Below are 16,088 nucleotides of genomic sequence, written 5' to 3'. Positions count from 1 at the left end.
GACTTCATGGTAGTGAGATAGTGAGATATATCCCATTCATAAACTTGTATCTACTTTCTTGCCATTACTTAAAATGATGACATACGAATGAGCAAATGTCATTTGTAATTGTTCAACATAGCTATTAATATATAAATCTACTACGTAATACAATGATAGAACAGTAATTACTACATTGTACCTTAACATCAGAGAACACGTGGATTCAACTGACAAATTTCACATACTTTCTATACATGTCCATCTTCTCTTGCAGTCAGCATTGCCCTTGGAAGGAGAGAAAAAGTATGACTAATTTAACTGCAATGAGTGGGTTTCTTCTCGTCACTTTTGCTGGCAATCCTGAGATCGAAATCTTACAGGCTTCTCTTTTTTTAGTCTTCTACTTGGTGGCTTTAACTGGCAATATGCTCATTATCACTGCGATTTCCATAGATCACAGTCTCCACTCGCCTATGTATTTCTTCCTGAAGCACCTCTCGTTTTTGGATCTTTGCTTCATTACTACGACTGTACCAAGATCCATTTGTCATTCTTTCATGCACAGTGGCACTATTTCTCTCTGGGAGTGCATACTGCAGTGTTTTGCATTTACTTTTTCTGGTTGTGCTGAAGTAGCCATGCTCACAGTGATGTCCTATGACCGCTATGTGGCCATCTGCTTTCCACTGCGCTATGAAATCATCATGGACACCAGCACCTGTGTTCACGGAGTCTTAGCTGCCTGGATAAGTGGGTTCATCTCTGGAGTCATGCATACAGCTGCTACTTTTTCCATCCACTTCTGTGGTCCCCATGTTATTCGCCAGTTCTTCTGCGATATCCCCCAACTCCTGAAACTCTCTTGCTCCAATGACTACATCCCAGAGCTTGGGGTCTCTGCCTTCGTGTCCTTGACAGCATTTGTCTGCTTCATCTCTATTGGAATCTCCTACACACACATATTCTCTACTGTTCTCAGAATGCCATCTGCTGAGGGCAGAGCAAAAGCCTTTTCGACTTGCCTTCCACATCTGTGTGTGGTCATATTATTTATCTCAACTGGGGTCTTTGAGTTTCTAAGGCCACCTTCTGATTCCCCAACTGTGCTAGACTTTTTGCTTACTGTTCTTTATACAGTTGTACCCCCAACATTCAATCCAGTGATTTACAGTCTAAGGAACAAAGCCATGAAGACTGCCCTAAGAAAAGTTTTCAAAGGCAGAAAATGATACCTATTTTGGTGATAAAAATTTTCCATTCCAATGTGGGAAATAAAATGAAAACATATTGGAAAGGACACAGCAAAGCTAATCAAGAAATGAGAGCTAAATGAAAAACACATAGTAGAGGAAGTTGTATAAATTAACTATCATTGGACAATAAAAATCCTTAAAACACACAGTTACATGTCAACAACTCACGTTAATATTGTAGGTCTAAATATCACCTACAAATCCTGGTGTTGGAAAATGAAAATGAATTTTGTAGACTGACTTAATGTCTCTTTCCTGTGCCCTTTTTTCATGGTGTCAGAGTACTTAGTCAATTTGGCAGTCCTTCCTAATGTTTTCCAACTTACACTGAAGTTTGCAGTACCACACTGAATGCAAACAGTGAAGATCAATGTTCTCTGACAATTGATGAGTCCACTAAGATCCTATTAAGATGTCATTCTGCAAGGGAAACAGTGCTTCAGTTAGTATTACACAAAGAAAACCCTTTGAAATGTTTCATTACATCACTTATATTGCCTCTTCAGATGCAAAGATTTGTATTCTATTAATCATCTGCAACTATTTTTTAAATAATGTAATAGTTGCATACAGACTCAAATACATATTGTTCTACCATTAAATGAATGAAAGAAGGAAAACAAATAATACTGAAATAATAATATACATGGGAAAAGAAATTGTGCCTTTGAAAATTAAGCAAAATATTATATAAATATATGTAATGATTCAAATCCAAAATTACAAAAGTAAATTAAGCAGCAGATGAAATGCAAAAAGAAAAATCACCTCACAAAACCCCCAGAGCTACTTTAGCTCAAAGAGATAGCTAAGGTTTTTCCACCACCACAGTTTAAATAAAAAGAAAATAAAAGAAATGCTTTATTTGTTAAAGCATGGTAAATTATTTGTGTCCCCAAAAGGAGGGTATGTAATGCATTCAATAATAGTTCCTGAAAAAAATTAACCTACTTGCCTGTTTTTTGAGGGACTGAGTTATGAACAAATTTCAGATAAATAACTTTTAAGAGCATTTCCAGAATTAAAGAATATATCAGTCTTCAAGTTTTAGAAGCACAACAACAATTAGCCTGGTATGCCCCCACTGTGAGACATGAAATACCTCACTGACCCAGAGCCCAACAGGGGGCAACACTAGAGACACAGCGTGGGAATTATGTTTGATCTGATCCCACCACACCGAGGCAAAACACTAAGGGCATGCAACAGAACAGCAAGGGAAACAGAGTAATGAAGGTCCAGGAATACCAAAAATAGACATTTGGGTCAGGGCTGGCACCCCATCAGACTCAAATGGAAAACACTCCTAAAGGACAACAAACATTCCTTGAATGAAATGCGAGTTTTTCTTTTTTAATGTTGTTGTGTTTTTGGATTTGTCTGGGTTTTGATGTCATTGGCTTTTGGTTGTTTGTTGTTGTTGTTGTTTCATTTTCTTTTGTTGCTTGGTTTTGCTCTGTCTTGTTTTAGTTAATGTTATAATCTCTGCAGGTCTGTCTAAGTAAAATAGGCTGCATGAACAAGCTGGGGGAGAAACAATGGCACCAACACTTCCAGGGCTACATGGGAGATAGGGAGGGGGAGGGCAAGAAGTGGTGTTAAAAAACCCAGGGGACAATGGAACAAGTGATCAAAATCAGTGGTAAGGAGGGTATAGGAGACCTGGTAGGGTGTAACCAATGGTAATGTAACTGAGAGGAATTATTGAAACCCAAATGAAGGCTAAGAAAGTTAGTGGGACAAGATAAAACAAAAGGAACTAGAGGAAAGAACTAGGAGACAAAAGACCTATTCAGAAGTTTAAATAAAAGCATGTTCATATGTAAATATATTTATATATAAGGATGGAGAAATATAATTATGTGCATATAATTATATGTTCAGTATTAAGATAGCAGGTGGACATTGGCCTCCACTCAAGTGCACCCTCAATGCAAGAACACTTTGTTCTATTAAAATAGTATTCCATGATGCTCATCTTCCTGACATGATCACTGAAGACAAAGCGGGTGCATAAGCAAATGTGGTGAAGAAAGCTGGTGGTCCCCAGCTATAAAAAATATAGCATCTAGGGTCTTAAAGACTTGAAAGTAAGCATGTGGCCATCTGGCTGAGAAGCAACAAAGACCACATGGAAGAAGCACACAAGCCTGTGTGCTCATAAGGTTGTGAAGATATCAGTTATCAGGCATCAAAGAACAAAGAATCATACCATTGTGTGTTCACCTCCCTGATACGATTGCTGAAGACAAAGCGGGTGTATAAAGAAATGTGGTGAAGAAACCTGATGGTGTCCGATGATCAAAAGGTACTGCATCGGGGATCATAAAGGCATGAAGGTAAACAAGCGGCCATCTAGCTAAGAAGCAACAAACCTACATAGAAGAAGTACACCAGCCTGTGTGATCATGAGGTATGGACGGGATCAAGTATCAGGCACCAAAGAACAAAAATATCATATCATTGTGAATGAGGGGGAGTGCAGAATGGCGACCTGTCTGGAGCCATGAGGCCCGGCCATTACTTGGAATTCATTAGCCTGAGCTCTGGGTATTCTTCCACCCCAGCCTACAGCACTGCAGCTGTGTTTGACATACTTATCTTGCCAGTCGTAGATAAGGAAGTCTCGATTCTGCTCTTCGGTCACTATTCCCGGAATGAACTTTGCTCCAACCTTGGGTAAACATGTGTGTAATGATTATATATAAACATCTGCATTTTGCTTCCCCCACTATTGTTCTCAGGGAAACATGTGCGGCTTTTTTCCCTTCCCCTGGCCTATATAAGCTATAACTTTCAAATCAATAAACAGGGCTTGATCAGGATACTGTCTTGTCTTCATTCTCCGTGCCTCTTATAACCCCCAATTCCCACTCTCTCCTCCAGGATCCACGTTGAGTGTCCCGCGGGTCGGGACAGCGACCCAAGGCCCATCTGAAGGCAACTGGACCTCCCCTTACAGAAGGGTCGCAGGGAGGAGACGAACCAGTCAGGGTGCAATGTAACAATGATGAAACATAAAACTTTCCTCTAGTTCCTCAATGCTTCCTCCCCGCCCCCCACACCCCGCCCCACTATCATGATCCTAGTTCTATCTTACAAATCTGGGAAAACTAGAGAATGTACACTGGTACAGATAGGAACTGAAACCACAGGAAAACCAGGACAGATGATCCCTCCAGTATCAGTGCAGAGAGTAGCAATACCGGGAAGGTGGAGGGAAGGTGGGGTGGAAAGGGGGGACCAATTACGGGGATCTACATATAACCTCCTCCCTGGGGGACAGGCAACAAAAAAGTGGGTAAAGGGTGAAGTCAGACAGTGTAAGATATGCCAAAATAATAATTTATAAATTATCATGGGTACATAAGCGAAGGGGAAGCAGGTAGGGAGTGGGAAAAATGAGGAGCTGATGCCAAGGGCTTAAACGGAGAGCAAATGTTTTGAGAGTGATTAAGGCAACGAATGTACAAATGTGCTTTACACAATTGATGTATGTATGGATTATGATGAGTTGTATGAGCCCACAATAAAAAGATTAAAAAGAATAATAATTTTTAAAAATTAGCCAGTAGTGGTAAAAATGAATTCACAAGTCATTATATAATAATGATGTTATACAATAACCCATGCTGGAAATATTTAAAACTCACTATGAGACAAGAATTATTAAAAGAAAACTGATTATATTCTAGAAGGTTTTTGTTTTATTTTTCACATTTAGGTCTATTATCCATTGAAAATAGCATGTGTGTATAGTATGAGGTGGATCTCATTATTCACTTTATTTAAATAGGTATCCAATTAGGCCTGTACAATTAATTGAAAAATGAAAGTTTTTCATTTTATCATAAATCAAATGACTGTTTTGATTTTCTACTTTAATATGTTCATGTTGAAGTGATTATGTTTATAATAGAAAACTCTATACTTACTTAAATTTATAGTCACTTTGTATCTGGTAGTCTAAATGTTCTAATGCTATTTTGCTCTGTTTTGCAGGTTTTCTGAGGTACTCTAAATCTGTTTTATAACTAAATAACTTTTTTAATCATTTTATTTGGGATTCATACAACTCATCACAATCCATGCATACATCCATTGTGGCAAGCACATTTGCACATTTGTGGCCATCATCATTCTCAAAACATTTTCTTTCTACTTGAGCCCTTGGGATCAGCTCTTCATTTTCCCCTCCCTCCCTGCCCCACCTCCATCACCAAGCCTTAATAATTTATAAATTATTATTATTGTGTCATGTCCCTCACTGTCCAAAGTCTCCATTCACCCAATTTTCTGTTGTCCATCCCCAAGGTGGGGAGTTATATGAAGATCGTTGTGATGGGTTTCCCCTTTCTATACCATCTTCCCCCAACCCTCCCAGTATTGCCACTCCCACCACTGGTCCTGAGAAGTTAATCTGTCCTGGATTCCCTGTGTTTCCAATTCCTATCTATACCAGTGTACAACCTGTGGTCTAGCTGGATTTGTACGATAGGATTGCAATCATGATAGTGGAGAGGAGGAAGCGTTAAAGAACTAAAGTAAAGTTATATGTTTCATGATTGCTACACTGCACCCTGGCCGGCCCATCTCCTCCTTGACATTGGACAGGGCAAGAGATGACAAAATAATGATTTATATATTATCAAGTGTTCATGAGGGATGAGGTAGCGGGGAGGGAGGAGGAAAATGAGGACCTGATGCCAGCGGCTTAAGTTGAGAGCAAATCTTTTGAGAATGATGAGGACAATGGATGTAAAAATGTGCTTTACACAATTAATGTATGTATGGATTGTGATAAGAGTTGTATGAGCCCCTAATAAAATGATTAAATTTTTTTAAAAGAATAGATATAGCATCTGGGGACTTAAAGGTTTCAAAGCAAACAAGCGGCTATCTAGCCCAGAAGCAGCCAAGCCCACATGGAAGCAGCACCCCAACATAGGCGATCGTGAAGGGCAGAGGAGACCAGGTCTCCAACAACAAAGGTGGGGTGGTGGTGAGAATCACATAACCGTGAAAGAGGGAGAGTGCGTGATGGGGACCAAATGCCCATCTGGAGACAGCTGGACACCCCTTCCAGAGGGGTAGTGTGGAGGAGATGGGCCACTCAGGGTTTAGTGTAGCAACAATGAAACTCAAAACCTTCCTCTAGTTCCTGAACGCTTCCTCCCCTCCCAATCATCATGACCCCAATTCTACCTTGCCTTGCGGACCTGGTTATACCAGAGGGTGTACAGCGGTGCAGTGGGGATCTGGAGACACAGGGAATCTAGGACAGACGAACCCCTCAACACCAGCGGTGGGAGTGGTGACACCAGGAGGGAAGGGGGTGTAGAAAGGGAGAACCTATCTCGGAGATCTATGTGTAACCCCCTCTCTGGGAGATGGGCAATGGGGAGGCGAGGGAGGGGAGACGCCTGGCAGTGTAAGATAAGATATAATAATTATTTATAAACTATCAAGGGACCAGGGGTGGGATCGGAGAGGGAGGGGGACGGGGGGAAAAAAGGGAAACCGAGCTGATTCCAGGAACCCAAGTGGAAGGTGAATTATGAGAATGACGAGTGCAACGAATGTATAAGGGTGCTTTGCTCAATTGATGTATGTACAGACTGTGATAAGAGCCTTATGAGCCCCAATAAAAAGGTTTTAAAAAAGAATAAAGAGTTTCCTAATATCGGGTCATTTCAATGGGCTCATAAATGCATCCAAATGAGAAATAATTTTAAGTATCTGACCGCGACAGAAGAAAGATCCCCAAAATAAACCATTCTGTTCTCCTCTTCAAATTCCACAATAAGAAACCAGACTACTGGAGATGTGTGCATTTCTGAGGCTGATTAAAACATAAAATGTGGTAATGAAGCTACACTAGCTGAAGACTTCCAGTCGAGAGTAGATCTGAGCTGGATGAGGAGGACAAGTTAACATTGCATGAAATTGTTGATTATTATGGAATCAGAAACCAAACTCACTGCCTTCAAGTCAATTCCAACTCTTAGCGATCCCATAGAAGGGCCAGGGTAGAAATACTTCTTGGGTTTCCAAGACTGTTACTGTTTACGGGAGTAGAATGCCTCGTTTTTCTTCTTGAGAGGGCTATCGGTTTTGAATTGCTGACGTTATGGTTACCAGCCCAATGCATAACCATAACCACTATGTCACCAGGGCTCCTTGATTATTATTTAGTAGTGTGTTAGACAGGGTTCTGAAAAGAAACAAAACCAGAATTCTAATCATTTATGTACATTTATACACATAGGTAGATAGATAATGTAAGAAAGAAACAGTTAATTAAATTATAAAATAGTACCAATGGCTCAGTGCAACTTACTCCCGTGAGACAGTTGTGAGACACTGGCAGTCCTTCAAGTCTTGAGGGCTGCGTGGTAGTCCTCTGTAGAACAATTTAGGCTATGTGGGCATATGCAGCAAACAGCAATGCAGGTCACCAACAGTCAGTCACATGACAGTGTGTGACAGTCCCGAGCTCAAGAGATGTAAATTCCAATGGTGTGGCGAAGCAGGTCTTGAAAGAACCTAAAATTACAGTGACACAATCCATGAGTGAGGTATCCCACATGTAGGGTAGCTTGCAAATTGAGGCACAGAACAAGCAAGGCAGTCGCACACTGGTCCGATGATCAAAGAGTAGGAGACAAGAAAGGCGAAGCTCTCCAAGCCATTTATCTCTCCGCCCTTCAATTAACCCCACATGTGTTTATTGGATCGAATGGCACAATAAATTAACTATCTCAATTCACCCTTTGCCAACTTGGCACCTGTACACAATTCTTTAGACATATATAATCTCTGGACATTAATGAAATCACACATACTTAACAAACATCTATCATAAATATAAATGAAAAAACACTGTCTCCAATTGTATCTGATATATCATACATCAAAAAAGGGAAGCTATTGAATAAGCACATATAAAGAAAATATGCTGATGATTACAAACCTCGCTTTTGCAATTGATCACATGGTCATAACTGATAGGTGGAACTACCTTCTTCTACTACCCATTCTGTAATACCTTTGCACTCAGTAAACACCTCAGCTGACTGGTTTTTTGCCTGGTGGGGTGACCAAGACCTTCATTCCTGAGAAGCCTCTGTCATTAGATATCCTGTCAGGATTAGGTTGCTTTAACTTACCATTTACTTTAATCACAGGGCTTGGTGGCACTAAGTGCCATCCTATGGGATCTCCTGAATTCCAGGCATATTCTTTTTACCTAAATTATGTAGCAACACTCCAATTTCTCCTTGGTAATTAGGATCAGTCACACCACTTAGTACAGTGACACCCTTCTTGACCTGTTGATCCAAATGCATGAGAAGCCAAAAGTGGCCAAGGGGCATTCTCAGCTGCTAGTTCAGTGGAATCCATGGTATGTTTCTGGGTGGGAAAGTTCCTTCCTTGGGGCAAGGACTCCCAGGCCTGAGGAGCACAGGGTTTCTGGGACAGGAAGCAAAAAGCGATGCAAGGGGGATCACTAGGAGTAATAGTGAGTGGTGCCACTCGAGCTTCCAACCCTTGGTCCCTGGACCCATGAATTCTGGCTTATGGAGACACAGCACCATATATTGGCCGCTGGTTTAAAGCATATACAGCTTCCTGGAAATCATGTCCTCAGCTCCACAAGTTGTTGCCACCTAGTTGGTGCCGTAATTGTGTCTTTAGGAACCCATTCCATCTTTCTATCAAGCCAGCTGCTTCAGGATGATGAGGAACATGATACAACCTGTGGATTCCATGGACATGGGCCCATTGCTGCACGACATTTGCTGTGAAGTGTGTTCCTTGATCTGAAGCAATGCTATGCAGGACACGGTGGCAGATAATGCATTCTGTAAGTCCACGAATGGTAGTTTTGGCAGAAGTATTGCATTCAGGGAAGGCAAATCCATATCCAGATTAGGTGTCTATTCCAGTAAGAACAAGACTCTGCCACCTTCGTGATGGAAGTGGTCCTCTGTAATCAACCTGCCACCGAGTTGCTGGTTGATCTCTCCAAGAAATGGTCCCACATCTTGGATTTAATGTTGGTTTCTACTGCTGGAAAATGTGGGACTCAGCAGTGGCAGTGGCCAAGTCAACCTTGCTGAGTGGAAGTCAATGTTGCTTCAACCCATGCCTAACCTCCATCCCGCCACATTGGACATTTTGTTCATGTGCCCATTGGGTGATAACAGGAGTGGCAGAGGAAAGAGAAGGCCCAGTCTCCACAGTTCATGGCATTTTATCCACTTGATTGTTAAAGTTCTGCTCTTCAGAAGTAACCCTTTGGTGAGCATTCACAGGAGACATGATTATCTTTAATTTCATGGCCCATTCATAGAGGTCTATCCACATACCTCTTCCCCACACATCCTTGTCACCAATTTTCCAATCATGTTGCTTCCAATTCCATGATCATGCAGCCAAGCCATTAGCCACATCCCATGAATCAGTATACATTCTCACATCGGCCATTTTTCCTTGTAGGCAAACTGAACTGCCACGTGCACTGCGTAAAGTTCTGCCAACTGGGAAGGTTTCCCTTCACCACTGTCCTTAGGGAGATCCCAGAAACGGGCTGTAATGCTGCTGCTGTCCACTTACGAGTGGCACCTGCATATCGCGCAGAGCCATCCATGAACCAAGAATAACTTTTTTGGTCCTCAATTAAAGTATGGTAAAGAACTCCCCAGGAGACCACAGTTGCAGACTGGGAGAAAGAAGGCAATGTGACAAAAGTGGAAACTGTGGGCATTTGAGCCCCTTCTTCATGCAGCTTACTTGTCGCTTCAGGTTCTGCTTTGGCCCGATCTAGTGTATACCACTTCCATTTAACAATGGAGTGTTGCTGCACACATCCAACTGTATGATTCTCTGGGTCAGACAATACCAGTTCATGAAGGGTAGGTCAGGTCTCATGGTGACTTGGTGGCCCATGGTGAGGCATTCAGTCTCCAACAAGGCCCAGTAACAAGCCAACAGCTGTTTTACAAAGGGGGAGTAGTTGTCTGAAGAGGATGGCAGGACTTTACTCCAATCTCACCAATGCTGTGATTAACCAATAGTGTTCTGCCAAAGACTATACACTGCTACTTTATCTACAACTGACACCTCTAGCGCCATCGGGTCAGCTGGATCATATGGTCCCAGTGGCAAAGCAATTTGCATACCAGCCAGAACCTTTTGAAGAGCTTTTTCTTATTCTGGGTCCCACTCAAAATTAGATGCATTTCATGTCACTTGATAACTAGGTTGAAGTAGAGCATCCAAGGGTGGGATATGTTGCCTCCAAACTCCACAGAGACCCACTAGGCATTCTGCTTCCTTTTCAGTCATTGGAGGGTATGTGTGTGTGTGCAAATGCAAAACTTCTTCTTCACTTAGGAGGAATATCTCCACATACCTCACACCAATGGACCCCTAGAAATTTTACTGAGGTGGAGGGTGTCTGAATCTTCTTTGGGTTAATTTCCCAATTTCTTATATGCAGATGTTGTACCAATGAATCTACAGTCTTTGATACATCCTCCTTGATGGGTCCAATCAGCATAAGATCATCAATATAATGGACCAGTGTGATATTTAATGGAATAGACAGGTGATCAAGGGCCCTTCAAATTAATTATGGCACACTGCAGAAGAGTTGATGTAACCCTGTGAGAGAGTTGTGAAAGTGTATTGTTGCCCCGGCCAGCTGAAAGCAAACTGCTTCTGGTGGTCCTTTGAGACTGATATTGAGAAGAAGGCATTAACTAGATAAATAGCTGCATACCAAGTACCAGGAGAAGTATTAATTTGCTCAAGCAATGAAATCACATCTGGGACAGCAGTTGCAAATGAAATCACCACCTGGTTAAGTTTATGATTATCCACTGTCATTCTCCACAATCCATCTGTCTTCTTTACAGGTCAAATTGGTGAGTTAAGTGGGGATGTAGTAGGAATCATCACCCCTGCATCTTTCCAGTCTTCGATGATGGCACTGATCTCTGCAATCCCTCCAGGAATAGGGTACTGCTTTTGGTTTACTATTTTCCTAGGTAATGGCAGTTCTAATGGTGTCCAGTGGGTCTTTCCTACCATGATAGCCCTTATTCCACATTTTAGGGATCCAATATAGGGGTTCTGCCAGTTCCTAAGTATGTCTATTCCAATGATGCATTCTGGAACTGGGGTAAATAATCACAGGATGGGTTTAGGGGCCCAATGAACCCACAGTGAGGCATACCTGAGCTAAAACGCCATTGTTAATTTGACCTCCATAAGCCCCCACTCTGACTGGTGGGACTTTGAAACACTTTGGGTCTCCTGGAACTAGCATCAGTTCAGAGTCAGTGTCCAGTAATCCCGGGAATGTCTGATTATTTCCTTTTCCCCAATGAACAGTCATTCTTGTGAAAGGCCACCGTTCCCTTTTGGGAAGGCTACAAAAAAGACTAACAGTGTAAACCTTCAGTGATGTAGCAGGGTCCTCCTTGAAAGGGACCAAGACTCCCCCTCATTCAAGGGGTTGTGCATCTGTAAACTGGCTCAAGATTGGGAACTGATTGAGTGATCATAGCTGTTCACCTGATCTGGCATGCTTCCACCTGCAGAAATCTCTTAAATATTTAGCAGATTTCCCATCTATTTCATTCCTAGGGACACCGTGGCTAAGAAGCCAATGCCATAATTCCACACCAGATGGGTTGCTTTGATGACTACGGAAACCTTCTTGTCTATTATAACCACACCCACCTTGTCTCTGTTGATTCAGTGCTGAAAGCTGCCCTCTACCACCACAGAGGCCAATAAGCCCCATTGTGGGAAAATGTCAGTGTTTGCTTAGGGAAGTTCCCACTGTTAATCCTGGTCCACATAAAATAGCAATTACAGGAATCTTCAGAGATGTTGGGGCCCACTTCACAAACTTGTTCCTTATGGTTGTGGTAAAGGGTATGTCCCCAGGACACCCCCTTTGTGGATCTATGGGAATATCCTGATAGATCCATTCCAACATACCAATTTCCTTAAGCTTTGGGATGTCTTCCTTCCTCTACAGTGTACCAAGAGAGGTCAAGTTCTTCGAGCTTGTCTAATCTAGGCTATCTGGTAGTCCATGTTTCAGTGAACCAACCAAATAAAGAATTAGATCCTCTCATAACCTCTTTCACAGAGACGTTGAAAGAAGAATCTGTGCTTAGGGGCCCCATACCAAGAAACTCAGACAGGGCTAATATTATATTTCATGCACCAGTATCCCACAATCTTAGCAACCATTCCCAGGGATATTCCCCAGACTTCTGCTTGTACATATTTAGAAACTTGAGCAGATCTTTCTAAGCATTGCGCACTTCTTGGGCAATCATCTCAAGGTCATCTTTTGGAGCTCTGTGAGACTTAATTTTAGTTACAAGCCTAGTGGAATAAGGGGGGTGGTGAGAGTGTTTCCCAGGTGCTCTCAGCAATATTTTGTAAGGCTTTTCCCTCAAGCACTGCTACTGATGCAGCCCCACCTGGCATTTCAGCTTGAATAGCTTGGCTAATCTGCTCAGGACTATATTGTTTTATTGATAGTGAAGTAATATCTTCAGCCTGGAGAGGGGGATCTATTGACTGGGGTGGGTCAATTGTTTCTAGGGCCTCAATATCCTCCTCTTCTGGGTCATCAGCCCCAATGTCCCCATCCCAAATTTCAGGGTCCCAACTTTTTTTCTGATTAATGCCCTCACTTTGGTATCAGACAGTGCTCTAAGTCTGAAATTTCACCGTTGTTGCAATTCAGCCACTCTTATGGGACTCTGGACCTGGTTCTCAGCAATGTGAGCTCTATTACTACAGGAGAGAATGCTCTCCTTTGTAGCACAGACTGAAGCCTTCAAATCTGTTGTTCTGTTCTAAGATGCACTTCTGAGGCTCTGAGACCATGTCTCTCCTTAATCACACTTTATAGTGTAAGAATGACCAGCCAACCAGTTTCTCTATACTTGTCATCCTGACAAAACTGGAAAATATCAAGGATGAGATCACTCAGAGCCTCTTCTTTAACTAGCACCTTATCTATCGGTGGTGATACTGTAGATATTAGCTTTGCTGTTTCACAAGTAGCATTATCAGTGCTGTTAAGACTAATCAGACTGGAGAGCCAATTTAAGAAGACCATATTTATGGTTTTATTTCTCTAGAAGCATTCCTGGTACCATGTGTGCTAGACAGGTTTCTCTAGGGAAACAAAACCACAATGTGTGTGTATATATATATATATTCACATACACACAAATTGATAGATGTATAACATAAGAAAGAAACAGTTAATTTGATTATAAAGCAATACAAATGGCTCAGTGCAACTCACTCCTGTGAGACAGTTCTGAGACACTGGCACTCCTTCAAGTCTTGAGAGCTGCTGGATAGTCCTCTGTAGAGCAATTAAGTCTATCCGGGCCTAGGCAGCAAACAGCAAGGCAGGTCACCAACAGTCAGCCAGATGGCAGGGTCTAACAGTCTCCAGTTCAAGAGATGTAAATTCCAATGGTGTGTTGAAGCAGGACTTGAAGGAATCTCAAATTGCAGTGACACTGTTCATGGGTTAGGTGCCCCACAGGTATTGTACCTTGTACATTGAGGCAAACAAAAAGCAAGGCAACTGCACACTGGTCCCATGATTAAAGAGCAAGAGACAAAAAAAGGCAAGGCTCGCAGAGCCATTTATCTCTCTTCCTTCCCACATGTATTTATTGACCAGGTTGGCACAATGAAATAAGTGATTCAGGCCTTAAGTGATATGAATTAAAATCCAAATATGAAGAAGTACAGGACTTTGGCAGTTCCATAACCTGTCAACTTGTGAAGGAATGAAGTATAACGTATCAATCAGGTCAAACCAATAATGCCTCTGTGTGGGCATGGCCTTCTCCTGAGCATTCTGGGAACTCTATTATTTCTCATTGGAGCTGGGAAAAATGCTCTCTCTCCTTCATCTTCCTACTGACAAGACATATGGAGCTATGCTGATGGAGCTAGAACCCTGTAGCTGGGAGAGAGATACACAGAGACCCAGTTGAGTACTGAGATGGTTCCAAAACCACTAGATATACAAGAATTTTCACTCTCTGGCCTGTGATCTTTCTGCTTTAACATCACTGCCTGTGTTGTGTGAGTCTAAAGAGGAATTTATAGACTGGTATCAAACAATGGGGTAATATTGGTCTTGGGGACTTGATCTGGACTGCGCTGAGATGGTTGCTCAATATATAATTACTCTTTGATATAAAGCTCTCTCCTATGCACATGTGATTGTCTATGAATGTGTTTTTCTAGTCAACTCAGACTAACACAAGGACTATAATGACATGTTCTCAGTTGATATATTGTCTTTCTCTTTTATAAAATTCAAAGTGTAAGTTACAGCAAAGGAAGTATCTTCCTATTTGTACATAAATTATGTCCATTACAGATTGTTCCTATTGTCAAGTTTTCACATTTCAAAGAGAGATAACCCCATAGAATAAAGAAAATATTATTTTGTCTCCTAATTCAAAAGTCCCCTTTCTCATTGGCTGAATACTATGGGGTTATTTATATTTCTTGAGTCTCACCTAAGAGTTTCACACCCCCATCCCCAGCAGTCCCTGTCCCTAGCCCCCCTACTTCTCCCCTCCACAAACACCACCACAACCACCACTTCCTTAATTAACTGGGGTTCCACATTCCATACCACAGGTGCCTAAACTCTGGTGCAGTGATCGATCACTCACTCACTGCTATCAAGTCAAGGCTGACTTACAGTGATCTCCTGTGGGTTTCTGAGACTGAAGACTGTAACAGTATATTGGAGTAGAAATCCCATTTTTTCTGTTTTGGAGCTGCTGGTAGTTTTGATTTGCTGACCAGGAGTACCAAAGCCTCAAGCATAACCACTACACCATCAGGGCTCCATAGTGATTATCCCTGCCGCTGTCCATTGGTGTCCTGGTTATTTTGTAACTACCTTAGTCTTTGCTCTCTGTTTGCTGAAGATGGACCAGTACGGTGACTTATTTCTGCCTGGGAAGGACATCATGCTTGGTTATCCCAAAGGAGAGAAACTCTAGTTGAAAGGAATTGGCATCGAGGCTTCTACAATGTCTTCAATCAGAGCAAAAATATATTGTCTGTCAAGTATCCTGGCTTTATCCAGACTCTCACCTTCAACATGCTCCTTGGTGCTGACTTTCTTCTATACTTAAACTTCTCTTGAATGTTGCCATTTCTTTGAAATGAAAAGTCAAAACTTTTCAAGGCATCTTTACAAAAGAGAAGTAACGATAAAAGTCAAGCTGTTATGATATTAAAGTCTACAATAAGATCATATTAATTAAAATATATGTTGCTAATTACCCCCCAAAATTAAAGTGCTCACAATCAATCAATCCTGTTAGGATTAGCATGTGTTTATAGCCAATTTTGTGTCAGATATGGATTCTAAAATTAAAAGAAGTAATTTATTGTTGTTATTAAAAATGAAAAATCATTAAAAAATAATTAGCCTCTCTGTGTCCTTATTATTCATTCTTTGGCTTCCACAGACACATGGCAATGAGAATGAAATAGCAAAGATATGAAATATTGAAGACATCTTTCTTTACTAGTTAATAGAATATAACTGGCCTATTGTTTCATTGTCATGATAAAAACCAACAAAAAGGAACTACTCTAATAAGACTAGAATATATTAAGATTTTCTTTTAATGGAACTCAAATAAAATCCTCTGTGGTTACTTCATATTGCAGTTCTTGAAAAGCACTCTATTTATTCTTAAATAGAGACCCTCTCATTCATGTGCTTTTTATTCCTGGACATTGTGGTTCCTTCAAACT

The 16,088-nt window shown here is 41.4% G+C and overlaps 1 protein-coding gene across 1 annotated transcript; it reads left to right on the top strand.

Annotated features, from left to right (window-relative positions):
* The first annotated feature begins 287 nt into the window (after window positions 1–287).
* Window positions 288–1,211, top strand: LOC142437575 (olfactory receptor 14J1-like). Its single transcript, XM_075540684.1, has one exon. It carries the CDS (start codon window positions 288–290, stop codon window positions 1,209–1,211), a length of 924 nt encoding a protein of 307 aa, XP_075396799.1.
* The last annotated feature ends 14,877 nt before the right edge of the window (window positions 1,212–16,088 follow it).

The sequence above is a fragment of the Tenrec ecaudatus genome, chromosome 1 (genome assembly GCF_050624435.1).
Source record: "Tenrec ecaudatus isolate mTenEca1 chromosome 1, mTenEca1.hap1, whole genome shotgun sequence".
NCBI classification, from domain to species: Eukaryota; Metazoa; Chordata; class Mammalia; order Afrosoricida; family Tenrecidae; genus Tenrec; species Tenrec ecaudatus.
The sequence above is the reverse complement of the archived record's forward strand: the minus strand, read 5'-3'. Positions and strand labels throughout refer to the sequence as shown.

What these genes read in the sequence shown, in the direction of transcription:
- LOC142437575 (XM_075540684.1), top strand. Translation starts at nt 288, where the DNA reads ATGACTAATTTAACTGCAATGAGTGGGTTTCTTCTCGTCACTTTTGCT.